Source organism: Rhipicephalus microplus, chromosome 4 (genome assembly GCF_043290135.1).
Source record: "Rhipicephalus microplus isolate Deutch F79 chromosome 4, USDA_Rmic, whole genome shotgun sequence".
NCBI lineage: Eukaryota > Metazoa > Arthropoda > Arachnida > Ixodida > Ixodidae > Rhipicephalus > Rhipicephalus microplus.
The window spans coordinates 227,388,286-227,415,942 of NC_134703.1; the positions used below are offsets into that span (position 1 = coordinate 227,388,286).

The 27,657-nt window shown below is 48.0% G+C and overlaps 1 protein-coding gene across 32 annotated transcripts in view; it reads left to right on the top strand.

The window, feature by feature from the left end:
* lili (LMBR1-like protein lilipod) overlaps positions 1–27,657 on the top strand; it is a 742,764-nt gene that overhangs the window by 184,190 nt on the left and 530,917 nt on the right. For 23 of the 32 annotated variants that reach the window (XR_012895090.1, XM_075894067.1, XM_075894056.1 and 20 more), the window contains 2 exons: positions 14,264–14,342; positions 20,519–20,645. Coding sequence is in view for 31 of the 32 variants with exons in the window: in XM_075894067.1 (XP_075750182.1) it covers positions 14,264–14,342; positions 20,519–20,645 (206 nt within the window). In the remaining variant the exon portion in view is untranslated. The remainder of the gene's footprint in view (positions 1–14,263; positions 14,343–20,518; positions 20,646–27,657) is intronic. The other 9 variants (XM_075894083.1, XM_075894063.1, XM_075894073.1 and 6 more) reach the window with 1 other exon arrangement.

A 27,657-nucleotide genomic window follows, 5' to 3' on the forward strand; every position in this document is an offset into this window, starting at 1 on the left:
GTTATGAGCACGGGCAGTGGGCAGGCCGTGTTAATCAACATTTCTTCGGCCCTGAACGTGTCTCTTCGTGGAACGCACAGCAAAATGTACCAAGACTACGTGAAAACCAAGATGAACCCTGCCGTAATGAATGCATCCGCGGATGTTATGAGTGAGTGCGTGACAGCTGCGAAAGCCATCTATTCTAAATTGATCTTCGGAAACCCCGGCAATACCGCAGTTTCGTTCGACCGGACTTGGTTCACTCAGGAGAACTTGTCACACATTTGTGTGGGAACTGTAATAAAACTGTTTTCGGGCTATGTGGTGGACTTCAAAGCTCTCTCGAAATTCTGTTTGGGTTGCGATATCGACCCCAAGGACGATGATCCTCGATACAGTGAGTGGCGAGCTTGGCATAAGTGCCAAAAAGCTATTCGAGCAAGCCTGGCTAAATGGAGGCTGCCGAAATTCTGTTTCGCCGGTCCCTCGAAAAGCATGGATTGCTCTACCCAACAATGTTGTGTGATGGCGATAGCCGTGCTTTCAATCGCCTTCAGGAACAGCAAGTATTTGGCTTCGTGGCTATCGAAAAGGAGGATTGTGGGAATCACATGCACAAAAGGATGGGTGCTGCACTGAGAAACCTTCTGCAGAAGAGCAAGAGGGAAGGTCGGCCAAGCCTCGGTGGCAAAAGAAAGCTCACGGCTGAGCTTGTAACAAAGCTTACGAATTATGGTTGGACACTGAAGGCACACCAGGGAAACATCGACGAGATGGAGAATGCTGTCCTTGGCTCTTAGTATCATATGACTTCCACAGAGCCACAACAGTCATGGTGCCCAAAGGGACAAGACTCATGGTGTGCACACAACAAGGCAGTGGCAAGGCAGCAGGCTCCTCCTAAACATTGATACAACCTTCCTGAATATGTCGCTAAAACCCTTCTTACAGTGTACAACCGCGGCCACAATTGTGTACAGCGCTCAAGCAGCAGGTTATTGCTCTGCGGGCGAAACCTTGAGGCAGTTTCGGGCTCTTAAGTCATGTATCAGAAACATGCACGGCCTAGTTGTCAGGCTGACCACGTCAGAGCCTGGTACTGCCCCAAGGTTTCAACCCGCAGAGCAAAAACTGGCTGTTCGCGTGCTCTACACAGACATGTCTGCGGCTGTACACTCACCTCTCAGAGCGAAGGCTCTTGGAGCACTGTCAAAGAGGCAAGACTTAAAATTCAAATGAGAGCTTCCATACAATGATCTGGTCGCTTGTACCAAAAACCAAACTCTTCTCTCTCTTCACAGTCGAAACTGCTGTGTCAGAAGTCGAAACTGCTGTGTCAGAAGCAGTTGCTCGATTCAATGCTGGAAGGAAACGTGCCTATGAGGCTATTTTGAAGTGGCTGCATTTGAATCAAGGCTACACAGATGTTGAAAGGTGTCTGGAAAAGGACCAGCGGCGGCTAGCCGCATGTGACAAGAAGCATGCCAGAGCAGAAGACTTCAAGAATGCCATGAAGAAAAGGCGTGTGAAGGAGAATGATAGATATTATGTGCCTGGTGATTTCTAGAGCAATAAAGATTCCCATCTGTTGCTTTTTTGGCAAGAATTAAATCTATGTCAAGTCTTCAAACTTCATTTTGCATTTTATCAAAATTTGTTTTTTGCCTATGTGCTATACTTTTGCCCACCGTATTTTTTGATCTTGTGATCAGATTTCAATGATTCTTGTTGCAATTGAAAGTGTATATGAGTTCTTATTCACAACAAAATTACTAACGTTTATATTTTGTCAGGAGAACATTTTTTTATGTGCTGATAAATCTGATGAAAAGTGTTTTGTTTCCAAATACTGCAATAAATATGGCAATACCTTTTATAAAGATAGAGCTAAAATTGCAGTGATAGTATGGTTGTGATCCTTGATTGTTTTAGATTATGTCCTTATAAAATTTTCTGGGATATTCAATGACTAAATTGCAGAATAATTGGCCAATCTGACTATTCATTATTTAATAAATATGTCTAAAACTACTTGAGATAAAAGAAAATGGAGTGTATATAGCAGGTTAAAATATACATAGTCTAAAAATTTCATCTGGATATGATTATAAAAAATTTTTTTCTTACAATACCAGAGTTTCCCCTGAAGATTTTTTTTTATCATTGAGCTGATGTAAAAGCACACCATCGTTCCCATGTTTGGTATAAGTAAAAATTTGTCTCAGTCAAGTTCGTGTTAATGGTAGTTCACTATATGTTTTGTTGGTTTATTTCAGTTGGCATTTCTGCTTTGTTGTATTATGTTTTTAGATAATACACTGCCATGTTCCTTTTTTGTGCACATAATCTGTTTGCTGCAGCCAAATCTGTGAATGGAGCAGGAGTCTGTCAGGCTAAGGTGCCCTTTGCTCTTGTCACCTTTTCTCTGTCTTTCTTTCTGTTATATATTGTCGCAGTACAACGCAAACAAAGCACAAGTACGCCTTGAGGCAGTGAAAGTAGCGTGTTCTCAACAGCTGAGCCGCAATATTTTCTTCTTCGTTCTCGAGTCAAGCCAGAGGCCCACTACCTGGTGTCCACTAAATCCCCTCATCATCGTTTTTGTCCACATGTAGACACGGGTCATTTGCCTCTCTCTCAAAGAGCATCGACCCGATGCGAAGTCAATAGTGCAGTTTTTGTTAAAAGATAAGTCTCACGCAATCACTTGCTGACGTAAGGCTTCATGCGCACTACGTGAACGAGTTCAGGATGGTGCTGGCGACGCTTTGTACTACACGAATTGTTGGGAACGACTTCATAAATGACGTCACTCATTTGTCGCAGCACTCGGTATGGCCCAACGTATCTTCTTAAGAGCTTTTCTGATAGTCCTCGTTTCCGTACGGGTGTCCAAACCCATACTTTGTCGCCAGTTTGATAGAAAACTGCTCTGCGGTGAGCATTGTAGCGGCCTGCATCGTACTCTTGCTGCTGGCGGATCTGTAAGCGTGCCAGTTGTCTAGCTTCTTCCGCGCGTTCCGTAAACGTGTTGGCGTCTGGGTCGATCGGTAGCATCGCATCTAACATAGTTCGTACTTCTCGTCCATGAACGCGGCTGAACGGGTCATGCGGATCCTTTCTTGCTTGGCCGTGTTGTACGCAAACATTATGTATAGCAAGATTTCATCCCAATTTTTGTGTTCAATGTCTATGTACATCGAAAGCATGTCTTCAATGGTTTTGTTCAGACGCTCCGTCAGCCCATTTGTTTGTGGGTGGTAGGCAGTGGTCTTACGATGCGTTGTTCCACTCAGCATCAGGACGTGATCCAAAAGAGGTGCCGTAAATGCGGTTCCTCTGTCTGTGATCGCGACGGTTGGTGCACCATGCCTCAGTACAATATTTTCGATGAAAAATCTTGCCACCTCCGCTGCTGTACCTCTCTGGATAGCCTTTGTCTCGGCATAACGGGTCAGATAATCCGTCGCGACGATAACCCAGCGGTTCCCTCCAGTAGAACTAGGAAGTGGGCCCAAAATGTCCATGCCTATCTGGTAGAATGGAGCTGTTGGAACCTGCACGGGTTGCAGGAGGCCAGCTGGTTTAGTCGGTGGTGACTTGCGTCGCTGGCAATCGAGACAGGTATGAACGTGGTGCTTCACGGCTGTGGTTAGTCTCGGCCAGTAATACCTTTGCTGTACTCTGGCCAACGTTCTCATGTAACCCAAATGGCCAGAGGTCACCTCGTTGTGGCATGCTTTGAGTACTTCGGTACGAAGGGCTGCTGGTATGACGAGCAAATAGGCGGATCCGGTCGACGAAAAGTTTCTTTTGTAAAGTACTCCGCCCCGCAAACGAAACGATGACAACACTCTTGCGAAAACTCTTGGCACCTTCTGAGATCTGCCTTCCAAGTAGTTAATTAAGCCAAGCAACTCAGTGTCGTCACGTTGTTGCTGCGCAATGGCGGTCGTGTCGAGGACACCGAGAAATGCCGTTTCCTCCTCCTTAGGTAGGGTTGCCGACTCAATGGGTGAACGGGACAGACAGTCAGCGTCCATATGTCGCTTGCCTGACTTGTGCACGACCGTCATGTCAAACTCTTGCAGTTTTAGGCTCCAACGCGCTAATCGGCTGGTGGGATCTTTTAGATTAGTTAACCAGCAAAGAGAGTGATGGTCACTAATAACTTTGAAGTGCCGGCCATACAAGTACGGGCGAAATTCCATTACTGCCCATACTACGGCGAGGCATTCTTTCTCTGTTGAGTAGTTAGCCTCTGCGCGTCTTAGCGTCCGGCTTGCGTAGGCGATCACTCTTTCTCTGTCCTTCTGCCGTTGCCCAAGCACAGCCCCAAGACCTACATTGCGAGTGTCTGTGTGAAGCATCGTCGGGGCTTCTTCGTTGAAGTGGGCAAGCACCGGGGGCGTTTGAAGACTTTGACGCAGGTCATTAAAGGCAGCCTCCTGTTCTTCTTTCCACTCAAAGGCAACATTGTCTCTTGTGAGACGAGTTAGTGGCGACGCGATGCGGGCGAAGTCTGCGATAAACCGGTGATAATAGGCACAAAGGCCCAGGAAGCGTCTGACAGCCTTCTTATCGGAGGGTACTGGGAACTGTGCGACCGCGGCAATTTTTCCAGGATCGGGCCGGACGCCTGCGTTGCTGACGATGTGACCGAGAAACTGAAGTTCGTGAAAACAGAAATGGCACTTTTCTGGTTTCAATGTTAGGCCCGCGAACCTTATGGCACGTAAAACAACTTCCAGCCTTTTGAGATGCTCGTCAAAAGTGGTCGAAAACGCTATAACGTCGTCTAGATAGACTAGGCACGTCTTCCACTTCAATCCCGAAAGTACCGTGTCCATAAGCCTTTGAAAAGTCGCGGGCGCGGAGCACAAACCGAAAGGCAAGACTTTAAATTCGTATAAACCATCTGGCGTCACAAAAGCGGTTTTCTCTCGGTCTCTTGGGTCTACTTCGATCTGCCAGTATCCACTCCTCAAGTCCATCGAAGAAAAGTAGCGAGCGTGCCGAAGTCTGTCAAGGGAGTCATCAATACGTGGGAGTGGGTACACATCTTTCTTGGTCTCCCGATTCAGCTTCCTGTAGTCCACGCAAAAACGCAGGGTGCCGTCCTTTTTCTTTACTAGCACTACAGGCGATGCCCAGGGGCTCTGTGACGGTTCAATGGCGTCATCTGCAAGCATTGTCGCGACTTGTTGTATGGCTTCGCGTTCCTTTGAAGCTACACGATAAGGGTTCTGGTGGATAGGTCTCACCGTGTCCTCGGTGATTATTCGGTGCTTTGTCAAAGGTGTTCGACCAACTCGTGATGTCGTTGAAAAGCAGTCGCGGAATTCGGCTAGCAGCTGAAGAAGTCTGTGTCGCTCGTCCTTTGACAGAGTGGTGCCAACACCGAGAACGGGTTCTGGTTCTTGATTAGGCGCTTCGTCCAATACCGACAAACATAAACTGCCTCGCATTTCTACAATATTGTCGTACGAAGCGATAGATGTGCCTTTCATAAGGTGCCGGCGCTCAACACTAAAGTTCGTCAGAAGTAAATTCGTGCGTCCACCAGTGAGACGGACGATACCTCGTGCGATCGAAATGCCATGACTGAATCGCAGCAAGCCAATTCGGTCAGCAATGCCTTCGCCATCAAACGTTTCGTGGCCTTCCACCGAAACAAGAGTGCATGACCGGGGCGGGACGACCACATGGTCATCAATTATACGTAAAGTGTTACGTATTACGTCGAACAGTCAACTAAACCAGGGCTGTTGCGGAATGTAATTGAATGGTCCGGGATGTTGACGACGGCACCATATTCTCTTGAGACGTCCATCCCTATGATCAAGTCCTTGCAACATGAGGTGAGGATGACGAACGTCGCCATGAAAGAAGAGCCACCGATGTCGAGTCTTGCTGTACACCTTCCGACAGGCATCAACAGCTGGCCGCCTACTCAGGTGAGGTCCCGTCCAGGTAGTCTTCACTTTTTTGAGGCGTCCGGCAAGGTTTTCACTTATGATAGAAAAGTCGGCGCCGGTGTCAACTAAGGCTGTTACTTGCTGTCCGTCTATCGAAACGGTAAGATCTGTGGTCACAGTTTCGTCGGTGTTACAACTTCTCGGCTTTACGGCGTCCTGTGGTACAAGTAACAGGGGCTTTTTTTCGTCGCCTTGACGGCCTGCAACCTCACCCCCGGAGGTCGCCGCCTTCAGTTTCCCCGGCGTGGACTTGGTGACCTCCTTTCACTGACGTCAGCTGTAGTTCGGTGGCGCGACGAAGGCGAATATGCCAGAGATGGAGAGCGTGGTCGACGTCCCAAACCTGGCTGGTAATCAGGCACACTGTCGTCATTATTGGCATGGCGGTTGTCAAAATGGGACTGAGACAAGGGGGGTCCTTGAGCATGAGCATCCCGGCGTGGTGCGTAGCCGTCGTTGGCGCGTCGATCATCAGACCATTGCCGAAGAGGTCGAAACATATCTACGCGGTGCCAGCAATGACGGGAAATGTGGCCCACACCTTCGTAGGTAAAACAAAGCGGACGTCTATCCAAAGTGCGCCAGACGTCTGTTTTACGAAGCTGTGGACGCCGCAACGGCTCGTAATGTTGTAAATGCCGTGTCTCGTTGGGAGACGGCTCTTGGTACGGTGACATTTCGTACGGTGGAGCGATGGCTGGGCGCCGCGGTGTCTGTTCTTGCGGTGGCGACCAAGGAACGGCTGCCGATGGCTGGCGGTACGACGGCGCAATGGGCGGTGGACGGCGAAGCGCGGCTGCGTAGCTCATAGGTCGCTGATCGTCAGTAGGATCAGTTGTTGAAAACGCTTGGCGTATTTCCTCGCGGACGACTTCAGCGACAGACGCCGTGGGTGGTTCCGTGACCAGATTCCGCAGCTTCAGCAGCTCTTCGCGAACAATCTCTCTTATTAAATTGTGCAGCGAGCTTTGATTGTCAGATGTCGTAGCGGCAACTTGCATGTGGGCGCTGCTGGACAAGCGATCGTATTGTCGGCATCGTAGGTGAAGCGCCCGTTCTATAGCCGTAGCTTCTTTGACGAAGCCTGTCACGGTGCTTGGCGGGTTCCGCAAAAGTCCGGCGAACAATTGCTCTTTAACACCGCACATGAAGTAGCGCAACTTTTTGTCGTCGGTCATGTGCGGGTCAGCTTTATGAAAGAGACGGGCCATGTCCTCAGCGAACATTGCGACCGTTTCATTGGATTTCTGAACCCGTACCTCGAGTAAATGCTGCACTCGTTCGCGCCGGTCGACATCGGCAAATGTGTCAATCATCCCTTTTTTAAAGTCACTCCATGTTGACAAACTGCCTTCTCTGTACTCGTACCAAGTTCTAGCACTGTCGTCGAGATAAAAATAGGCGCGGGAAAGCCTGTGTTCAAGGGACCACTGGTTGGTGTTAGGGACACGTTCATAGTGATCAAGCCATTCTTTGACGTCTTCATGTGCTCCACCACCAAAGAGATCAGGCACCAGCGGTAAAAAAGGGTTACCTGAGATGGGGTTGGCAAACTACTGTCTCGTAGTAACTGTTGTGGACTGGCGGTGGCCATTGGTAGGTGTGAGCGGTGCCTTGTAGAGTGTTCCTGTGAGAGGGTGAACTTTGGAAGAAGGCTTGCAAGCGACGACTGAAGCGATGCACGGGAGTGTCGACAAGTGCTTCTGAGCTGGATGAACGGCTTCCCATGGGAGTGTGGAGCATCAGGCAAGGTTGCGGGCCAGCATCTCCACCAGTGTCGCAGTACAAAGTGAACAAAGCACAAGTACGCCTTGAGACAGCGAAAGCAGCGTGTTCTCAACAGCTGATGATGATGATGATGATGATTCCACTGCCGTGGCTCGTACCCACTCAGGGGGATCGGCCAAGAATCGATGACTTAATTCAGGCACATTTTTTTTAATATCGAAACCACCCACCAGAAAAAAGAAAGAAAAAAGAACAGACACCCTAGGCAGAATGAAAGGTGTGCCATAGTTGTTTGTCATCGTTCAGATAAGACAATTATTCATTACATTGAATAGGAATCAGCATGGTTAAATACTGCTGTTGTGTATGTTGGAATTTTTTTTTGCACAAATAATAATCACGCAATTAAAAGCTTAATTCCTTTACTTTCGTTTAAACACTTGCAAACTGCATAGAAAACGTTCTCGTGGTTGAAGCCCAGATCGTAAGCACCGAAGGAAAGTATGTTTTCTATAGTGAAATTCAGCCCTAGGCTAGCAAATGGGAGGACTAAGAGTTTTTTCCTGAGCAATTTGTATCGGCGACATGACAAAAAGTAGTGCTCTATTGTTTTCAATTCTGAACAAAAGTTGCATCGTGGTGATATCGCCAGACCTTGAGCCCCAATATTTTCTTTTTCGTTCTCGAGTCAAGCCAAAGGCCCACTACCTGGTGTCCACTAAATCCCCCCATCATCATTTTTGTCCACATGTAGACACTCAATATATATATATATTGTAATGAATTAATGAATCTGAGTAACGGACGCTCTGCTGGCAACGAAGAAGACGATGATGATCGGTGGCTGCAGTAGTAGCTCGCGCACGCCGTTCGCCATTAGCCAGACCTGCCTGTTAAAGCTCATTTTGTCAAGCTGCGTCTGAACCTTTCTCGACGTACAACACCTCTATTTTAAGTGGTGGAGGAGCCGGGGTTCCCATCAACCTGGAACTTCGCAATCGGACGCTACCCTCACCGTTCAACATGACTGCTCCTGGCCCTTCTCAAGCTGCCTCACCAACGACAGTCTACTGTACTGGCACGCCTCGGCAACGTGACCCACCAATTTTTCGGGGCAACGATGAACAAGACGTCGAGGACTGGCTCGTCGAGTACGAAATCGTAAGCGCTTCCAACAAGTGGAACGCCTGCGACCAGCTCACGAACGTGCGCTTTTACCTCGCTGATGTGGCCAGCCTCTGGTTAAAGAACCACGAAGGCGAAATCACTAACTGGTCCGCCTTCAAGATCACCATCGCCGCGGTCTTCAGTTGCCCACTGTGCGCCGGCTTTGCGCGGAACAGCGTCTGCGCAGTTGAGTCCAGCGAAGGGACGAGACCTTTACAAGTTACATCGAAGATGTCTTGTCTCTTTACAAGCGCGTCGATGCATCTCTAACCGAACACGAGAAAATCAAGCACATCATCAAAGTAGTTGACGACGATACCTTCTAATTGCTCATCGCTAGGAACCCACAGACTGTCGCCGACGTTGTCCAGCTCTGTCAGGAGTAGGACGAGTTGCGTCAACAGCGTGTCTCGACGCGCGGGGCCGCTGAAGATACAGCTGAAGTTTCCGCCCTCGTGCACGACGTCGCTGCTGATCACAGCGTCTTACTCCCCCAAATCAAACAATTCATTCGTGAGGAAGTTGCGCGTCAGCTTTCTCTTGTGGCCGAAGCATCCGCGCCAGTGACCTCGTTAGACCCACGTCTACGCCAGGTCATTGAGACACAGGTCGCGCAAGCACTGCCTCCATCGCCACCTGTCCCTACGCCGCTGACCTACGCTGCCATCGTTGCTAGACCCCCAGCCCCACCTGTCTCTGGCGCATACCGGGGCACCGGGTCCTCCTACCCTACGACGCTGCCTACATACACGGCACCCCATCCCGTTTCGCCCCCTGCACCTTCTGTCGTTAACCCATGGCGCACCTTGGATAATCGACCCATCTGTTTCGCATGCGGTTTCGTGGGACATATAGCACGCTACTGTCGCCGTCGCAACTTCCAGCCTCCAGACCATGGGAATTCTGCAAATTACCAGGCTGCCCAGAATCCCCGGCGACCATCTTCTCCTATCACCGACTCATTGTCCCCACGACGCCCCGTCGATTCTCGCCGGTCATTACCACCCCGTCGCCGATCTGTCTCCCCGATGCTTCGGCGCACGAGCCCCGCTCGAGAGGAAAACTGACAGCCGCAGTTCCGGAGGCAAGAACTGCGTCGTCGTCGAACTTTCTAAGACCTCCTCTTTGTCCGTCCAACGAAATTGATGTGCTAGTAGAAGGTGTTGCTGTACGTGCACTTGTCGACACAGGCGCCGTCGTTTCTGTAATTAGTGAAAAACTGTGTCGCGATTTGAGAAAAGTTACAACGCCGCTTACGAATCTTGCTCTGCGTACAGCCACCTCCCATTTCATCGCGCCGACAGCTCAGTGCACAGCACGCGTTCTTATTCAAGATGTTTGGTACGCCGTCAACTTTGTTGTTCTCCCACGTTCATCTTACGACGTGATACTAGGATGGGATTTCCTTTCTACCCATCAGGCTCTCGTCGACTGCGCTCGTGCTGAACTCACGTTGACGAATCCGTGCCTTGATATCGACCACCACAGTCCCTCGAAAGTGTTTGCCGCAGCTGACGTCCGCATCGCGCCGTTGTCCGCCGTCCTAGTGCCTGTGTTTTCCCCTGCTGCCACTAACTCGACGCTCCTGTTCCAACCAACTATAGCTAGTGCGCAACACCGGACCATCGTCCTCCCGTTTGCCGTCATCAACTTTTCCAATGGTTCGGCGGTACTTTATGCGTGCAACGTTTCTGCTTGCCCGTACATCCTGCTACGCGGTGAGTGTCTGGGAAGCCTCGAGACCTTAAATTGTATTTTCGAAGAACCGATCTATCCAGACAAGCCATTTCTACCGACTTGTGCCATTACACCCGCAACTGACGCTAATGAACCTATGGATGTATTCCGCAAGTCCATCGATTGTAACCTCACGCCTGGGCAGCAGAAACAGCTGATCAAGCTCCTACAGCGTTTTCGAGCCTCGTTTGACCACAATCAGCCTTCCTTAGGTCGAGCGTCATCTGTTGTACACCGTATAGATACCGGTCAAGAGACGCCATTACGGCAGCGTCCATATCGTGTGTCAACTACCGAACGCCGTGCCATCAATGAACAGGTTGACGACATGCTGACACGTGGCATAATCGAACCGTCAAGCAGTCCCTGGGCCTCTCCAGTTGTGTTGGTGAAGAAGAAGGACGGATCCATCAGGTTTTGCGTGGACTACCGGCGTCTCAACCGAATCACGCGCAAGGATGTCTATTCGCTGCCACGCATTGATGATGCCTTGGACTGCCTACAGGGAGCCGAATTTTTCTCTTCTTTAGATCTCCGCTCTGGCTACTGGCAGGTACCCATGGCAGAGGCCGATCGTGAAAAAACTGCTTTCATCACACCCGACGGGCTTTACGAATTCACAGTGATGCCCTTCGGCCTCTGCAACGCGCCAGCTACTTTCGAGCGGATGATGGACTCTATCCTTCGAGGCCTCAAATGGAACATTTGCCTTTGTTATTTAGATGATATTGTCGTCTTTTCAACTGATTTTGAAACCCATTTAACCCGCCTCGAGAAAGTCCTCGCGTGTATTTCTGCCGCGGGGCTGCAACTGAATCTGAAGAAGTGCAATTTCGCCGCTCGAAAGCTTACGATCCTTGGCCACGTGGTTTCAAAAGACGGCATTCTTCCTGACCCTGCCAAACTTACAGCCGTTTCAGCGTTTCCCAAACCGACCACCATGAAAGAGCTCCGAAGCTTCATAGGCCTTTGCTCTTACTTCCGGCGCTTCGTCCGCAATTTCGCGACGATCATCGCTCCTTTGACCAAGCTCCTCGCCGGCTCCAGAGACCTTTCAGCCTGGTCTGCAACCTGTGACGACTCTTTCAATGAACTGCGCCGCCTCCTCACGTCGCCGCCTATTCTGCGACACTACGACCCATCGGCACCCACAGAGATCCACATTGACGCTAGTGGTGTCGGGCTAGGCGCTATTCTTGCACAGAAGAAAGACGGCTTCCAAGAGTACGTGGTTGCCTACGCAAGCCGAACTCTTAGCAAAGCCGAAAGCAACTATTCTGTCACCGAAAAGGAATGCCTCGCCATTATTTGGGCGATAGAAAAATTTCGACCTTACGTGTACGGGCGCCCTTTTGACGTCGTGACTGACCACCACGCCCTCTGCTGGTTGTCGTCATTGAAGGATCCAAGTGGTCGCCTCGCCCGATGGGCATTACGCCTCCAAGAATATAATATTCGCGTGGTCTATCGCTCCGGCCGGAAACATTCGGACGCAGACGCCCTATCCCGTTCGCCTCTACCCCCTGACCCGGATTGCTGCGAAAGTATAACCTGTGAAGCCACTGCCGTCACCATCGCCGACATGCCATCTGAGCAACGCAAGGACCCTTGGGTTGCTTCGATTCTAGACATCCTGGCTGGGCGGACGGCTTCCCCCCCTTCTCGCACGTTGCGTCGGCAAGTGGAGCACTTCGCCACTCGCGACGACGTGCTGTACCGACGCAACTACGCACCCGGTGGACGTCAGTGGCTACTCGTGATTCCACGTCATCTGCGATCCGAAATTTGTTCCACGTTTCATGACGACCCCCAATGTGGACACGCAGGTTTCCTGAAGACTTATTCTCGCATACGTCTCCGATATTACTGGCGTGGCATGTACCGTTTTATACGACAATACGTTCGGGCCTGCTCGACGTGCCAGAGACGAAAAACTCCCCCTTGTCACGCCAGCGGTACCTTGCTACCCTTACCATGCCCATCTCGACCATTCGACCGCGTCGGCATCGATATCTATGGTCCCCTTCCCAACACTGCTGACGGTAACCGCTGGATCGTAGTTGCCGTCGACCATCTCACGCGGTATGCCGAAACTTCATCCCTTCCCTCGTCTACAGCAAAAGACGTTGCGACTTTCGTTCTTCACAACATCGTATTACGTCATGGAGCACCTCGGGAGTTACTGAGCGATCGTGGTCGCGTATTCTTGTCAGACGTCATCACAGCATTGCTGCGTGAGTGCCACGTCGTTCACCGCACTACAAGCGCCTATCATCCTCAGACCAATGGAATGACAGAGCGCTTCAACCGCACCCTTGGTGACATGCTGTCTATGTATATCTCGTCAGACCACTCCAATTGGGACCGAGTGCTCCCGTTTATCACGTTCGCTTATAATACCGCCATTCAAAGCACTACAGGGTTCTCTCCTTTTTTCCTCCTTTACGGACGCGAACCTTCTTGCACTATGGACACCATTCTTTTGTACAAACCTGACTCCTCAGAGTCCACGACTTTGTCTCAAGCCGCTACATACGCTGAGGAATGCCGCCAACTGGCAAGAGCATTCACAACCCAAGACCAAGGACGCCAAAAGCACCACCATGACGCATCAAATAACACCACTTCCTACGATCCAGATTCACTCGTCTGGCTGCATGTTCCCTCTGCTACACCTGGCCTTTCTACCAAGTTGGTCCCCAAGTATCACGGCCCATATCGTGTGCTACAAAAAACGTCACCGGTGAATTACCTCATCGAGCCACTGGAACCATCTTCTGACCAACGTCGTCGTGGCCAGGAAATTGTCCACGTCTCGAGACTTAAGCCCTGCTACGACCCTCCCGTGTTTACTTGTCCATAGGTCGCCAGGATGGCTCCTTATTTCGCGGGGAGTAATTGTAATGAATTAATGAATCTGAGTAACGGACGCTCTGCTGGCAACGAAGAAGACGATGATGATCGGTGGCTGCAGTAGTAGCTCGCGCACGCCGTTCGCCATTAGCCAGACCTGCCTGTTAAAGCTCATTTTGTCAAGCTGCGTCTGAACCTTTCTCGACGTACAACACCTCTATTTTATTATATATATATATATATATATATATATATATATATATATATATATATATATATATATATATATATATATATATATATATATATATATATATATATGAGAGAAGAAAAGAGAATAACATATATAGTGAAGGTATGGGATATGGCACAATGGGAACGTTGTCAACAAGGATAAATAAATACATTTATTCATGTTGACAATGCTCCCGTTGTGCCATATCCCATACCTTCACGAGAACTAAATTGCCCATTGAATTATTACTTCCTGTATATATATATATTGACGGGTGTGTACTGGTGGACAAAAATGACAATAAGGGGATTCGACAGACACGGCTGATAGAAGACAAAGAAGGTGATCTTGCTGTTGGGCTGCTGAGAATCGCTGTGTGAACGTCTATCTGCCTTTTGTTCGCGTTGTACTGCGGCACTGGTGGAGGTGCTGGGCCGCAATCCTGCCTAATGCTCCATACTCCAGCTGGGAGCCGTTCACCTAGCCCGGACGCATTGCCACCTATTGCAACTCCCATGCACTGGTTCAGTCGGGGGCTGATAGGCCTCGTGCCAGAGTTCACTCTTTCCATGGAACCTCGCAGGTGCTGCTTACCTCACCAAATGGCCAACGCCAGTCTGCAACCGGTGCCCCAAGGCCCCTCGTTGACACAGCCTTCACAGGTAACCATATTTCAACCGCTGGTTCCCAATCACTTTAGTGGCGGCGCCCATGAAGACGTTGACAACTGGCTTGAGCACTATGAGTGTGTTGCCAAGATCAATCTGTGGCCTGAACAAGAAAAACTCTCATGCACCTATTTCAGTCTTGACAGCAGTGTGAAAATTTGGTATGAGACCAGGGGAGCCAGTCTGTTAACTTGGGGCGACTTCCTACAACAGCTTGTCAACACATTCGCCAATGTCGATTGACGGGATCCTGTGCAGCAGCTGTTGGAGCTACGGGTTCAAAAACCCAATGAAAGCGTTGCTATGTTCGCTGAAGATATGACTCGTTTTTTTCGTCGAGTTGACCCGAACATGAGTGAAGATAGGAAGTTGAATTACCTCATGCGCGGCGTAAAGAATGACTTTTCGCCGGGCTACTGTGTCACCCTCCAAATAACATAGCTGACTTTATCAAGGAGGCTACACCTATTGAGCAGGCTCTTCATCGACGATGCAGGCAGTATGATCGAATGTCCAGCAGGGCCCCAATCAATGCTGCCGCCATACCTGAGAATCAAAGTTCCCGTCGAGACCTCATTAGGGGGATAGTTCGGGAAGAACTACAGAAGTTCCGGGCTCTAGTTGCTCAAACCGCCGTTGCAACCGTCGCTGATCTGGCACGCGATGAAATCCGCCCCGCATTTTCTACCACTGGTCCTGGTGACGAGCACCGTCCCATGAGCTACGTCGACGCTCTCCAACGTTCACCATCTGCTATATCCCTGCTATACCGCCCAGTCCCAACGACCCCTTGGTACCGCCACAAGAGCAGACCCTAAGCCGACCGCCAAGCCTACCGATGTACCACAAGCCGTCCACAGCAGCACCGTGTACGTCGCAAGATGGGAGGCTCAGACGTCCACCGCTGCGAAGAACAGTCGCATGGCGCAAAATTGATTGACGTCCACTATGCTTTAACTGCGAAGGTGCAGGTCATATTGCCCGTCATTGCTGGCACCGCAGTGATTCGTTCCGCCCTCTTCAAACATGGTCTTACGATCGACATGCGAACGAAGAATACATACCACGCCTAAAGGACGCCTCTTTCGAAGGAGCCTGTTCTCACTTTTACGACTACCATACTTTTGACGAGGAGGGAATACCTACTCGCCAGCCTGATTTAGGACGTCTATCCCGCTCTCCTTCTCCCACGCATTCACCTTTGTCACACTGACGTACCTCCGCAGACCTTAACGCAAGAAGGTCACCCAGCCCGCGCCGGGGAAACTGAGGGCGGCCACCTCCGGGGGTAAGGTTGTAGGCCATGAAGATGACGATGAAAAGCCCCCATTACACAACGCTGTAAAGCCGACAAGGCATTAGACGGGCGACATTGTGACCGCTGATCTTAGTGTTTTTCTTGACGGCCAGAAAGTAACAGCCTTAGTCGACACCGGTTCCGACTTTTCTATTATCAGTCAGGACCTCGCCATCCGCCTCGAGAAAGTGAAGACGTCGTGGACAGGCCGTCAAATAAGAACGGCAGGTGGTCAATTGTTGATGCCCTCTGGAAGATGTACAGCGAGAATCGACATAGGAGGTTCTTTTGTTGCATCGTTCGTCGTTCTCGCCGCATGCTGCAAGGCTCTAATTATTAGTATGGACTTCTTACGACAGTACGGCGCCGTCATCAAGATCCCAGACAGCTTGATTACATTCCGCAACAGTTAGGGCGCACCTGATTGTCCACAGGCGCGCCTAAACCAATTGCGTCTAACTGATGACGATGTGGTTCGCCCTCCTTAGTCATGCACGCTTGTTTTTGTGGCAGCCGCTGTCCAGTTTGACAGCGAAAGAATTGCAGGGCGAATAAGCTCGCTCCTCCTCACACACAACATTTCCGTCGCAAGAGGTATCGTCAGCTTCGCCGCTAGACGCATGGACTTGCTTCTGACAAATTTTAGTGATGAGCGCTGGCACCTTCCAAAAGGCATGGACTTGCTTCTGACAAATTTTAGTGATGAGCGCCGGCACCTTCCAAAAGGCATGGCCGTCGCTTACTTCGACGATATCACAGGCGCAGAAGGCTGCTTGGCAGTAGTCGACGAGGCGCCAAAACTTGATTCGACACCAGTTCTTGACGTTAGCACTACTTTGCCTAAGAACGAGCGAAAGATGCTTCTTGAGCTACTGGCCGAATTCAAAGACTGCTTTTCGACAACATCAAGAGTTGGCCGCACGCCTCTAACCAAGCATCGAATAATTACCGAGGACATGGCGAGACCAATTCACCAAAACCCCCTATCGCGTGGCTCCAAAGGAACGCAAAGTGATACAAGAGCAAGTCGACAAAATGCTAGATGATGACATCATTCAGTCCTCAAAAAGCCCCTGAGCGTCACCTGTAGTTCTGTTAAAAAAAAAAAAAAAAGACGGCAGCCTGCGCTTTTGTGTATATTCTAGAAAACTCAATCAGGTGACAAAGAGAGATGTGTATCCGCTTCCTCGTATGGATGACTCTCTCGACAGACTTCAACATGCTCGTTACTTTTCATCCATGGACTTGAGGAGTGGATATTGGCAAATCGAGGTAGACCCGAGAGACCGCGAGAAGACTGCTTTTGTGACACCAGATGGCTTATATGAATTTAAAGTCTTTCTCTTTGGTTTATGCTCAGTGCCTGCTACGTTTCAAAAACTCATGGATACCGTACTTTCTGGGTTGAAGTGGAAAACCTGCTAGGTGTACCTTGGTGATGTCATATTTTTTGCCCCTCAACATTTGACCAGCACCTTAAAAAACTTGAGGTAATTTTACAAGCCATACAGTCCGCGGGCTTGGCGTTGAAGCCTGAAAAATGCCACTTTTGCTATGAAGAACTGCGATTTCTTCGCCACATTCTCAGTCACGCAGGCGTTCGTCCTGATCCTGAAAAAAGCCCAGCCGTTGCACAGTTTCTGGTGCCCACTGATAAAAAGACTGTCCGACGATTCCTCGGCCTATGTGTGTATTTTAGGCGATTCATCACGGACTTCGCCTGCATCGCATCACCGTTAACCCGCCTCACGAGAGAAGACGTTGCCTTCGAATGGAGCAACGAAGAGGAAGCTGCTTTTAAGAACCTGCGCCAGCGACTACGGACACCTCCAGTGCTTGCCCACTTTGATGAGAAAGCTCCAACGATGCTACACATTGATGCCAGCAATGTTGGTCTAGGAGCTGTGCTTTTATAGCTGCAAGAAGGCACAGAAAGAGTAAGCACCTATGCAAGCCGAACACTAACACGCACCGAGACTAATTACTCCACGACTGAGCAAGAATGCCTCGCCGTGGTATGGGTGGTCACAAAATTTCGCGCGTATTTATATGGCCACCCTTTCAAAGTCATCAGCGACCACTATTCACTGTGTTGGTTGATGAATCTTAAAAATCCTACCAGGCGATCAGCGCGGTAGAGTCTCAGGCTACAGAAGTACGACATGACGGTCGTACACAAGTCAGGGAACCTCCACATGGACGCTGATTGTCTATCGCGCTCACCCATTGAATCAGCAACTCTACCCGATGAGGAGGAAACAGCACTCCTCAGTGTGCTCGACACGACCGCCATTGCGCAGCAACAATGTGGCAACCCTGAGTTACTTGCCCTAATTAATTACCTGGACGGAAGATCTCAGAAGGCACCAACCGTTTTCGTAAGAGCACTGTCATCATTTTGCTTATGGGGCGGAGTATTATACAAAAGAAACTTCTCTTAGACAGAAAAGAAGTTACCAACACGCCCAACTGGCAGTCAGCCTGCCTATTTGCTCGTCAACCCAGCTGCCCTTCGCTCCGAAGTACTCGAAGCAAGCCACAAAAGGGTGACTTCAGGCCACTTATGTTACCCGAGAACGTTGGCTGGAGTACGGCAACGCTACTACTGGCCAAGACTGACCATAGTCGTAAAGCACCATGTGCTATTTTCCTTGACTGCTAGCGACAAAAGTCACGGCCGACTAAACCAGATGGCCTCCTGCAGCCCGTGCAGGTAGCAAGAACACCATTCGACCAGATTGGCATGGATATTTTGGGCCCACTTCCTACTTCTACTGCTGGGAACCACTGGGTTATTGTCGCTACTGATTACCTTACCTGTTATGCTGAAACAAAGGCTATCCAGAGAAGTACAGCAGTGGAGGTGATACAATTTTTCATCGAGAAAGTTGTCCTACGGCATGGTGCACTAAGCGTCGTAATCACAGACAGAGGAACCGCGTTTGCAGCAGCTCTTTTGGATCAAGTCCTCATGCTGAGGGGAACAACCCATCGTAAGACCACTGCCTACCACCTGCAAGCGAACAGGCTTACAGAGCGTCTGAAAAAAACAATTGAAGACATGCTTTCAGTGTACGTAAATGTCGAACACAAAAATTGGGATGAAATCTTGTCATATATCACGTTAGCATACGATATGGCCAAGCAAGAAACAACCCGGATGACTCCGTTCAGCCTAATTCATGGAAGGGAAGTACGAACCATGTTAGATGCGATGCTAGCGCACGAATTTGACGACATTGACTCGGACATCGAGGTGTTTACAGAATGAACGGAAGAAACAAGGCAACTAGCACGCTTGCGAATCCAGCAGCAGCAAGAGTAAGACGCAAGGGGCAACGATTCTCGCCGCAGAACAGTCGTTTACCAGACCGGCGACAGAATATGACTTTGGACACCCATACAGAAACGGGGACTCTCCGAAAAGCTGCTAAGGAGATACTTAGGGCCATACCTAGTACTGTGACGACTGAGTGATGTTACTTACGAGGTCATTCCCGACAGTTCGTGTAGTACGAGGCATCGCTAGCACCATACTGAACTAGTTCACGTTGTATGCATGAAGCCATATGCCAGGTAGTGACTGTGCAAGACATTTCTTAATAACAAAAAAAAAAAAACTGCACTACTGATGTAGCTTCGGGGCAATGCTCTTTAAGAGGGTGGCAAATGACGCGTCTGTACTGGTGGACAAAAACAGTTTATCGTCCCAAAACACTACACAATTCTCAGCGCAAACCGCGCCTGCAGTTTTCGAGAAGCTTCCAGACTGTAGTTGATCATTGCGATAATATCACGCTTACTCTGATTATTCTGGAACCTACGCCACCGCCAGCGATAACGCTAGAACATTCAACGGCAAGAGTATAAATGCCGACGCGCTTCGCCGCTTGTCAGTAGTTCATCGACGGCCGACGCTCCGTTCACTGCTATCTGTGCAAGACTGCTACTGTAATCGGACTTTCCGTTTGCCGGGCACAGGTTCGCCCAAATAAACTGTTGAATTCCAACACAAAGTATCCTGTCTTCGGCCACGTCACGACCTTGTGACATCTGGTGGAGGTGCTGGGTACTTTGTGTTGGGATTACGACCGTGTGGCCGCCCTCAACCACTGGGACAATGAAGAAAAGCTCCGTCGTGTGTACTTCTACCTGGAAGACACCGCAAGGACCTGGCTCGAGAATCGGGAGTCCACGCTCCGAACGTGGGATGTCTTCTGCGGCGCATTCCTGCAAATGTTCGCGAGCGTCGCTCGCAAAGAGAGGGCTGCTGCTCCACTAGAGACCCGGGTTCAGCTACCAAATGAAAAGGTTGCAATTTTTACACAGGAAATGACCCGCCTATTCCATCACGCTGACCCAGACATGCCTGAGGAGAAGAAAGTTCGTTTGCTCATGCGAGGGGTCAAACAGGAGCTCTTCGTGGGACTAATGAGGAATCCACCGAACACCGTCCAAGAATTTGTATCTGAGGCGACCACCATCGAAAAAACCCTGGACATGCGCACCAGACAGTATGATCGTCGCCTGACTCCAGAATGCCCTGCTGCTCAAGCCAGTGACTCCGAAGACCTGCGTGAAACGATCCGAGCAATCGTGCGGGAAGAGCTGCGCAAGCTGTTGCCTTCGGCGCAGCCTCAAGTTGGAAAATTTCAGGTGCGGATAAGATTCCAAACGCGAGTCGATGAACAGCAAACAATTCTGCGTATTTAACGTGAGGTATTGTTTCGACGACTCTGACAACTATTTGCTGATAGGCAAGTCGTTGTCTATTATTAGTGCAAGTCATCGAATGTGATTTTTGTCAGTAATATTTATTACCTTGTTGTTCCGCTCATACTGATGTTGCTTTGTGCTGAAAAATTTCTTGCAGGGGCTTATCTCACGCTTCTATGAGACGTTTCTTGTGTTCACCCTGGTGGCAGCCCTGCTCTTTGGCATGACCTTCCTGCTGTCAGCCATCTTGGATTATGGCCAAACCAGTATGCAGTCCCTGTTCGGTGCGTTGCCTCATTGTGGTTGTTTGTCTCCTACAGTTGGTCATAATCAAGGGCATAATTAAGTTGGCAAAAGTGAAACGTTGCCTCATTGTGGTTGTTTGCTTCCTGTAGTTAGTCATAATCACAGGCATAATTAAGTTAATAAAGGTGAAACTTTATTGAGCAAACTTTGTGTCTAGAAAAACACTCACTGAAACGACAGCAGACAGCAGTGAGCAATACTTCTTTGCAGACTAGTTGGTTCATACTTGAAAACTCTACTTGCTGTGCAAGCTGAGGGAACCTGTCTTTTCTTCTGATTTTCTTTCAGCTTGCACAGCACGTCGAGACAGCAGTAAACACAGTCATTGGTAATCTGGACAGCAAGTGAAATGCATTGGCATACGTGATTGAACATTGTAACGTTATAGCTTGTGTTCGCAGTTGGGTAGGACAGGAGCTAGTGTAACCCGTGGTAGGCCGATGCAAAGGCTGAGTGATTCACATGTAGACGGCTTCGGACAAGACTGATGAGAGAGTGATATTCCATGTTCATTGAGGGGGAAAGGGGTGTAAAAGAACTTAATGTAGGGCTAGTTGGTACAACATTTCAAAAAATTAATTCCTGGGTGTGCGTGCGTGTGTGTGTGTGTGTGCTTGTGTCGTGTGCTTGCACTTGAATTAATTTATTGGAAAGGGGTGTGATGGAGTGGTGAAACATGGGTAACATGACTGGCATGACCATTCCAGGTTGGCTACAGAAAACGGGCATGGTGAAGGCCAAGCTGCATTGAGTGGCATGTACACCCACTCATTTTGATTTAACCTGAATGCGTGAGCGTCAACCACCCAGTTAGTAAGTGCCATATAATAATTTATTGCGGTGAAATCAATAAATCTGCATGCACGCGCCTGATTAACAGTCCTGTGGAGTTGTCTTCTGCCAGGTTGTTCCGAGAAACGGACAACAGCATGCCGAAAACTGACGCTTATTGACACGGTGGTCGATGCTCCCGTGTTCAGTTTTAAAAAATTGGTGGCTGTACAGGAAACAATACCACACTGGTTTATTTACACGACACTAGGAATCGCACGACACAATGTCTTCTCTTGGGAGAAACTGCATCTTTATGTATTCGTAAATAATATCCTGAATATTTTAAAATACGTAGATTTATGAGAGAGAGAAAGAGTCTTTATTAGAAAAACAGAGACTTTTGTCGGTGTTTATATATTTCTGGCATGCTACTCTGTATAATGTGGGGAAAGAGACTAAAATATTTCAGTAGATAAGGAAGGAAAATATGAAATAAAAGTTCTGAGCAAGTGATTGTGATCAACCTATTTACTATTAGAGTATAGGGTAAGTCAAGGCTTTCATATGTGAGATATTCTATCACTAGAGCCTTCCGATGAGGCGAATTTCGAACAGGTAATTGATTAATGACAGTATGACCCGATGCTGTGATATATGAGCTCCTATTACAACCCTATTCCTCTGCAATGAAATCCCGGTAGAACGAACCCCACATTAACAAGTTCTCAGATTAACGAACTTTTAAAAAATCCCACACCGACTGCTAGTAGTTTCAGTGTAAAATTATTCTACATACTTCAGAATACCGAATTTTTCAGAATAACGAGTGCTAATTTAGTTTTGCATTAGATCAACAACGCCTCGGTGCAGCGAACTCCTGTTGTTAAATTCGTAGCTACCTCCGGAGCGGTACGCAAGCAGACGACACAGCGAACGGATGCCGTGCTTCTCAGAACAGGCGCGATGGTGCGGAGGGGAAAAAAACGAAAGGCCGACTTTCTTTTCTTTCTCTTTGTTGTTGCCGACCCTGCATGTTTACAAGCACTGAGGCGAGGGGGAGGGCAACACGAAAGGGCAAGGTCGACGAGGCAGAGTGGGAGTTCCGAAGCAGGAAGCTTCGGCGCGGAAAACCTGAGACAGCAAGGGAGCAGACAACGAAACGCGAGGAATTTTTTTTTTTTAGCTCTGTCTATTCTTCGGAAGAGGCGATGACAGCCATATGCTTCGGGTTTTTCTTATCTTTGTCACTTCTACATGTGCTCCAGGAGGCCTTGTCAGTCGTGTTCATCTCCTTTCGGTGATTACTTATCGCATCCACAAAGCAAGTCGGCGTTTGTGCTGCGGTGCTACTACAATTTCAAAATTCTTAAACTCGCTAATGAGTTCATCTCTGCTTGTGACCAAAAAGCAGAAGCATTTTTCGCTAAGCGAGAAAGTGGATCACACCACCGAATGGCATGACAGGAATGTGGATGGGCTGCTACAAGCCTTTGCGCTGCAAAATTTGTGCTGAAGGCGTCAAAAAAAGCAAAAACATATCTTTTTGGTACACGTGCATTTTTTTATTGTTCACTTGTGCATTTGTTTTTTTTTTATGAAAAACGAGTTCAAGGACCCACCGTTTTAAAGGTAAGTTGCTTTGGTCGGTGAAAAATAAGCATTTATGGTTAATTTTTGGGCTTTCATTATGATGACTTTTCAAAATAACGAACGAATTACCACAGCCCCCTGAAGTTTGTTATACCGAGATTTCACTGTATAGGATACTGCATCAGGACTAGACATCGAAAATGCCTCCTAAGTACCGAAGAAATTATTATTTTTTGTTTTTATTTAAGGCATCAGCAGTCACCTGCCGGTTTCTAGGTTCACATGCAAATACATTGTAGAGAAAACTTCATGCAAGGCAGGAGCATATTCCAGTCACTAGTCAGTAATGCTGAAACATTGTTTTATCAGCACTGAACGCATAGAAACAAACAGAGACATTGGCATAAGCAACTACCCCATTATTCTTAACTGCCTCCCAGCATATGCAAGAATATAATACATGGGAAATGATGAAGTGTATATGAAAATATACACTGAAAATAAAATCCGTTGGCGCAGACACAAGAAAGTCATTTCGGCTGTTCACTGAAAACGCACATGCACACAAGGTCCTCTGAGGAAAAACTACAAGTCTGCAAGGCCTTGAAGCCCCAGAAGATGGGGACAAGTTATGTCTGTTACGTAGTCCCTTAGGTAGGCAAGAAATCAGAGGTGCCCTCTGTGGACGACGTGACCTAGGCACTAGAGGAAGACATTGAGCGTTGCTGGCATCGGAGGCTGACTCGTCATCATCTCTACAACATAAGGGCCTGAGAGATTGTGGATTCCTAAAACCCCTTCTCTCTACCCTCACCGAAGGCTTGGTCGGATCAGATGCGCCAAAGAAAGGCTTCAACTCGACAAATCAAAATTAGTGGTGACTTCCTACCTTCATACAGAAACGCATCAGATCAAAAAGCTATGGCCGAGCAGCTGTGTGTGGTGCTTCTCCCTCCCCCTATAATAAGCTATCATCTTTGTGAAAATGTGTCGATGGAAATTCCACTGACTTCGAATCCTGCAAGAACCACGCTCTATTTTATATGCAGTGCAAAAAAAAAAGATTGTTGATGAAATTTTCACGACATGCGGCAGATCATACACCAGTCAGTAAGGATGCTGTATCATTGATCGCCTGCGACAGCACGCCAACAAAGTCAAAAACAAGCATGGCAGCAATATAGCTATCCATTGTGCAGACTGTGGGTGCTCTTTAATGTTGAAAAAAAGCAAAGGTGTTGTGCAGATATATGAACAGTGTGGCACGGGAAATTTTTGAAACACGCACGATGATGCGCAAAGGCTCCAAGTTTATCAGTGCTCGTTCGCTCATCTTAACTGACAAGGAATTCTGGTTTCTCGGACAATAAACAGAAGCATGTCAATCTAATGTCGTCATCACACCCATGCGCATATGTTCCTCATCCAGGCTTTGTGCAGGCCTTTGAAATCCTTGAAAACTCTTGAACTTAAAGAATTTTCAAGGCCCTTGAAAGTCATGGAATTTTTCGCGATTTTCGAAAATCTTTGAATTTCGTGAGCAGTCACTCTTATATCGACATTGCGGCCTTCTAGTTGTGGTAGATCGGTGCGCCAACCTGCCAAACTTCCGATTTCTGAAGCAGTAGTGCACTGTGGGTTCAGATGGTCCCATTTTGCAAAAATGCATGTGGAAAGAAAAATGTTAGCTTCGTGGCGAGGGGGAAGCAGTGAATGTGATAGCAAAATATTAGAATGCCACATGAAGGGGGCAATCAACTCCATACATGCAACATGCTGTTCAAGCACAAAGGATGCATGAAAAGAAAGCACACAGGAGGAGTGCTCATGAACAACTGTCACAGATCCACACTAGAAGTGTGCTGCTTAAACACCGAGAAGGATGCTAGAAAAGAATATTCATGTAACCACAGAGTGAGTGCAAATTAACCACTGTGGCTGTTGTTACTTCTTGGTGTTTCAGCAGCTTGCTACAAGTGTCAACTGCACAAGCAACTGCTCTTAATGGGGTGGTGCCATCCGATTTCAAGGCTATAGCAAGCATTGTGTGTGTTTCTTCTGTGTGCAAGGACACTCCACACGAATGGTTGGACCTAGAGAATATTTAGAGTATATTTCAAGTCGCTTCTCAAGCGTACCTAAATGCTCATTCTCCTAGTCGAGACTCATCGCAAGCGCGTCCAACACTGATGTAGCTCTATGGGAAGTGCAACGAAAGTTGGAGTGGTGTCACACCAGATCTGTAGTGAGGTGAGTGACCTCCGAACTTCCGCCCCGTACATACTTGCAAAGCATCGCGGCTGCTGCAGCTAGCGGTGCCTTTGTTTCACAGGTGCTTGTGTGGCACATCTGTGCGAGAGCAGATGATACTCAGCATGATGCGTGTGATCACGTAACTAAGCCAGCTCCACTGCTACTTACCTGCCCAACTCACTGCCCACAAACAGGAATTAAAAATTGTTCATATTACCAAGGCGAGAATAAATAAACCTTGGTGCGTGTATTTTTCTTGTCGGAGATATATTTAAAGCTTGCAGCAAAGAGCGCGCAAGCCAGAAATATTGTGGCATCGTTCCTTTATGGCCTGACTACACATACGCATTGAAGCCCGTCAGTGCATTACTTTATGACACGGCATCGTGCCCTCTCCCTATGGAGAGTGAGGGAGAGGGTGCGAGAAGTCAATTTAGTTTGGTTTGGGAAAACTTTATTGAGAGAAGTTAATATTCTTGTTTAATTGTGATATTTATATATTTATTGTAAGTGAAATAAAATTGGTAAGTTTTGTAAAAATTTTACGGTGGGAAATTTCAATATAGCATGCCACTTTCAGTCTTTGAAAAACTTGCAACAGATTCTGTGAAGTTCTCAAATATCCTTGAATTTTCGCTTTGGAAACCTGTCTGAACCCTGTTATTCCTGGTTTTCACCCTTCTTACATACAGTAAAACCTCGTTATAACAAATTGGTATATAACAAACTAATGGATATAATGAAGCGATTTCAATTACTTCCAAATTCTCATAGACACCCATGTATTTGTAACCTCGTTTTAACGAAGTGAAAATTTCCACACAATGGATATAACGAACCATTATTCATCCACAATGAGCATTTACTGATCGTTTTGGTATACATCAATTCAATAGCTTATAGCGCGACGGTACGGGGTTGGTAATTCAAAACTGGCACTTGTTTCCGGGAGCCGCTTGCAAATGCCCGTGGAAGCAAGTCTTCCTTGCCTCCCTTTTCATCTGGAACTAATGGACTCGCCCGTGCAAGCGTGCGCATCAGCCAGCTTCTTCTCTCCTGTATAGAACTCGTTGACTTGCGCGCGCATATGACGTCTTTCTACCCTTCAGCTCCGCGCCGAGGCCTAGCGCACCGCTGGGGCACTGGAGATTGTGGCTTTCTTCCTGGGCATTTGCTGTGGAAGGGCAACACCACTTCTATCAGTTTCTGTCGCTAGACAGGAGATGGAGAACGGCAGCGGCAATATAACAATATAACAATCTAGCAGAAGTCGGCAATGTTGAAAGCCATTAAGTCTGGCATCAATAAAAAAAAAAAAAAGTGGCCCGGCCCGAAAACTTTATGCCTCGGCCCACCCGGCCCTGTGTTTTCAAATATGGCTCGCGCACGAAAAGTTTGGGCCCGGTCCAACCCGGCCCGGCCCATTTCAGCGAATTATGCCTGGAGCATAAACGAGGCAGAGTCCGATATTCGGTGACTGTGATGATACTTGCCGCAAACAAGATATTTTACAGACTGTCTTGAGAACATTAAGGATAATGAATTTAAGTGGTATAGTCCGTCAAGTGATTATGCCCATAACACTTCTGGGAAATAATTGCAGGGTAACTAAAATAGAATTGGGCAGCATCATGTACGCAGTACCAACCACGAAATCTTGTTTATTCATTTCAGGGAATCACTGCAAAATATACTACACCTTTAAATTGGTAAAAACAATGGCAGACATTTATATTTTATCTACATAATTTGCATGTAAGCCGAGTTTGTCGAGTGAATGTAACAAGTCTGCTTCAAACGTCATTTATTTTCCATGCAATTAAAAAAACACGCTTTAGATAATTCTGAGAGGATTACCAGGGGCGGAAACCCTCTATACCTCCCATGTGTTCACTCTCAGCAACGACAGAGCCACTTTTACCACTGGCGGTTGCCGGGCAGCCTACTAAGAATAAATCATGAACAGAAAATTTCTTTCATGACGTCACTGGTGAGGTCCCCAAACAGAGGGAAATGTTTAAAAATTGAGAGGAGGAGGGTTATCGCGGAAGCTCTACTTTGCCACTGTGCGTGCATGCGCAATACGCTCATCAATTTTTTCAGGTCCGCTGGCTGCTTGGCCATTGTAGCCGTGAAATTTGTTAATCTGTTATGTTTGTGTTTTCTAAATAGGCAAAAATTAAGCTGACTGATTTCTAACTAAGATAAAACTCATTCGGCGCAAATAAAATGAACTTTTTTGTTGCACGTTTGTATGAAAAAAAAACACACGCTTAGTCTGAAAGTGTTGATCTATAAAAGCAGCCTTAATTTACGACTGACGTAAGGACATAATGAGCAAACACTGAATCCAGAATACCCGAACCAATAAGA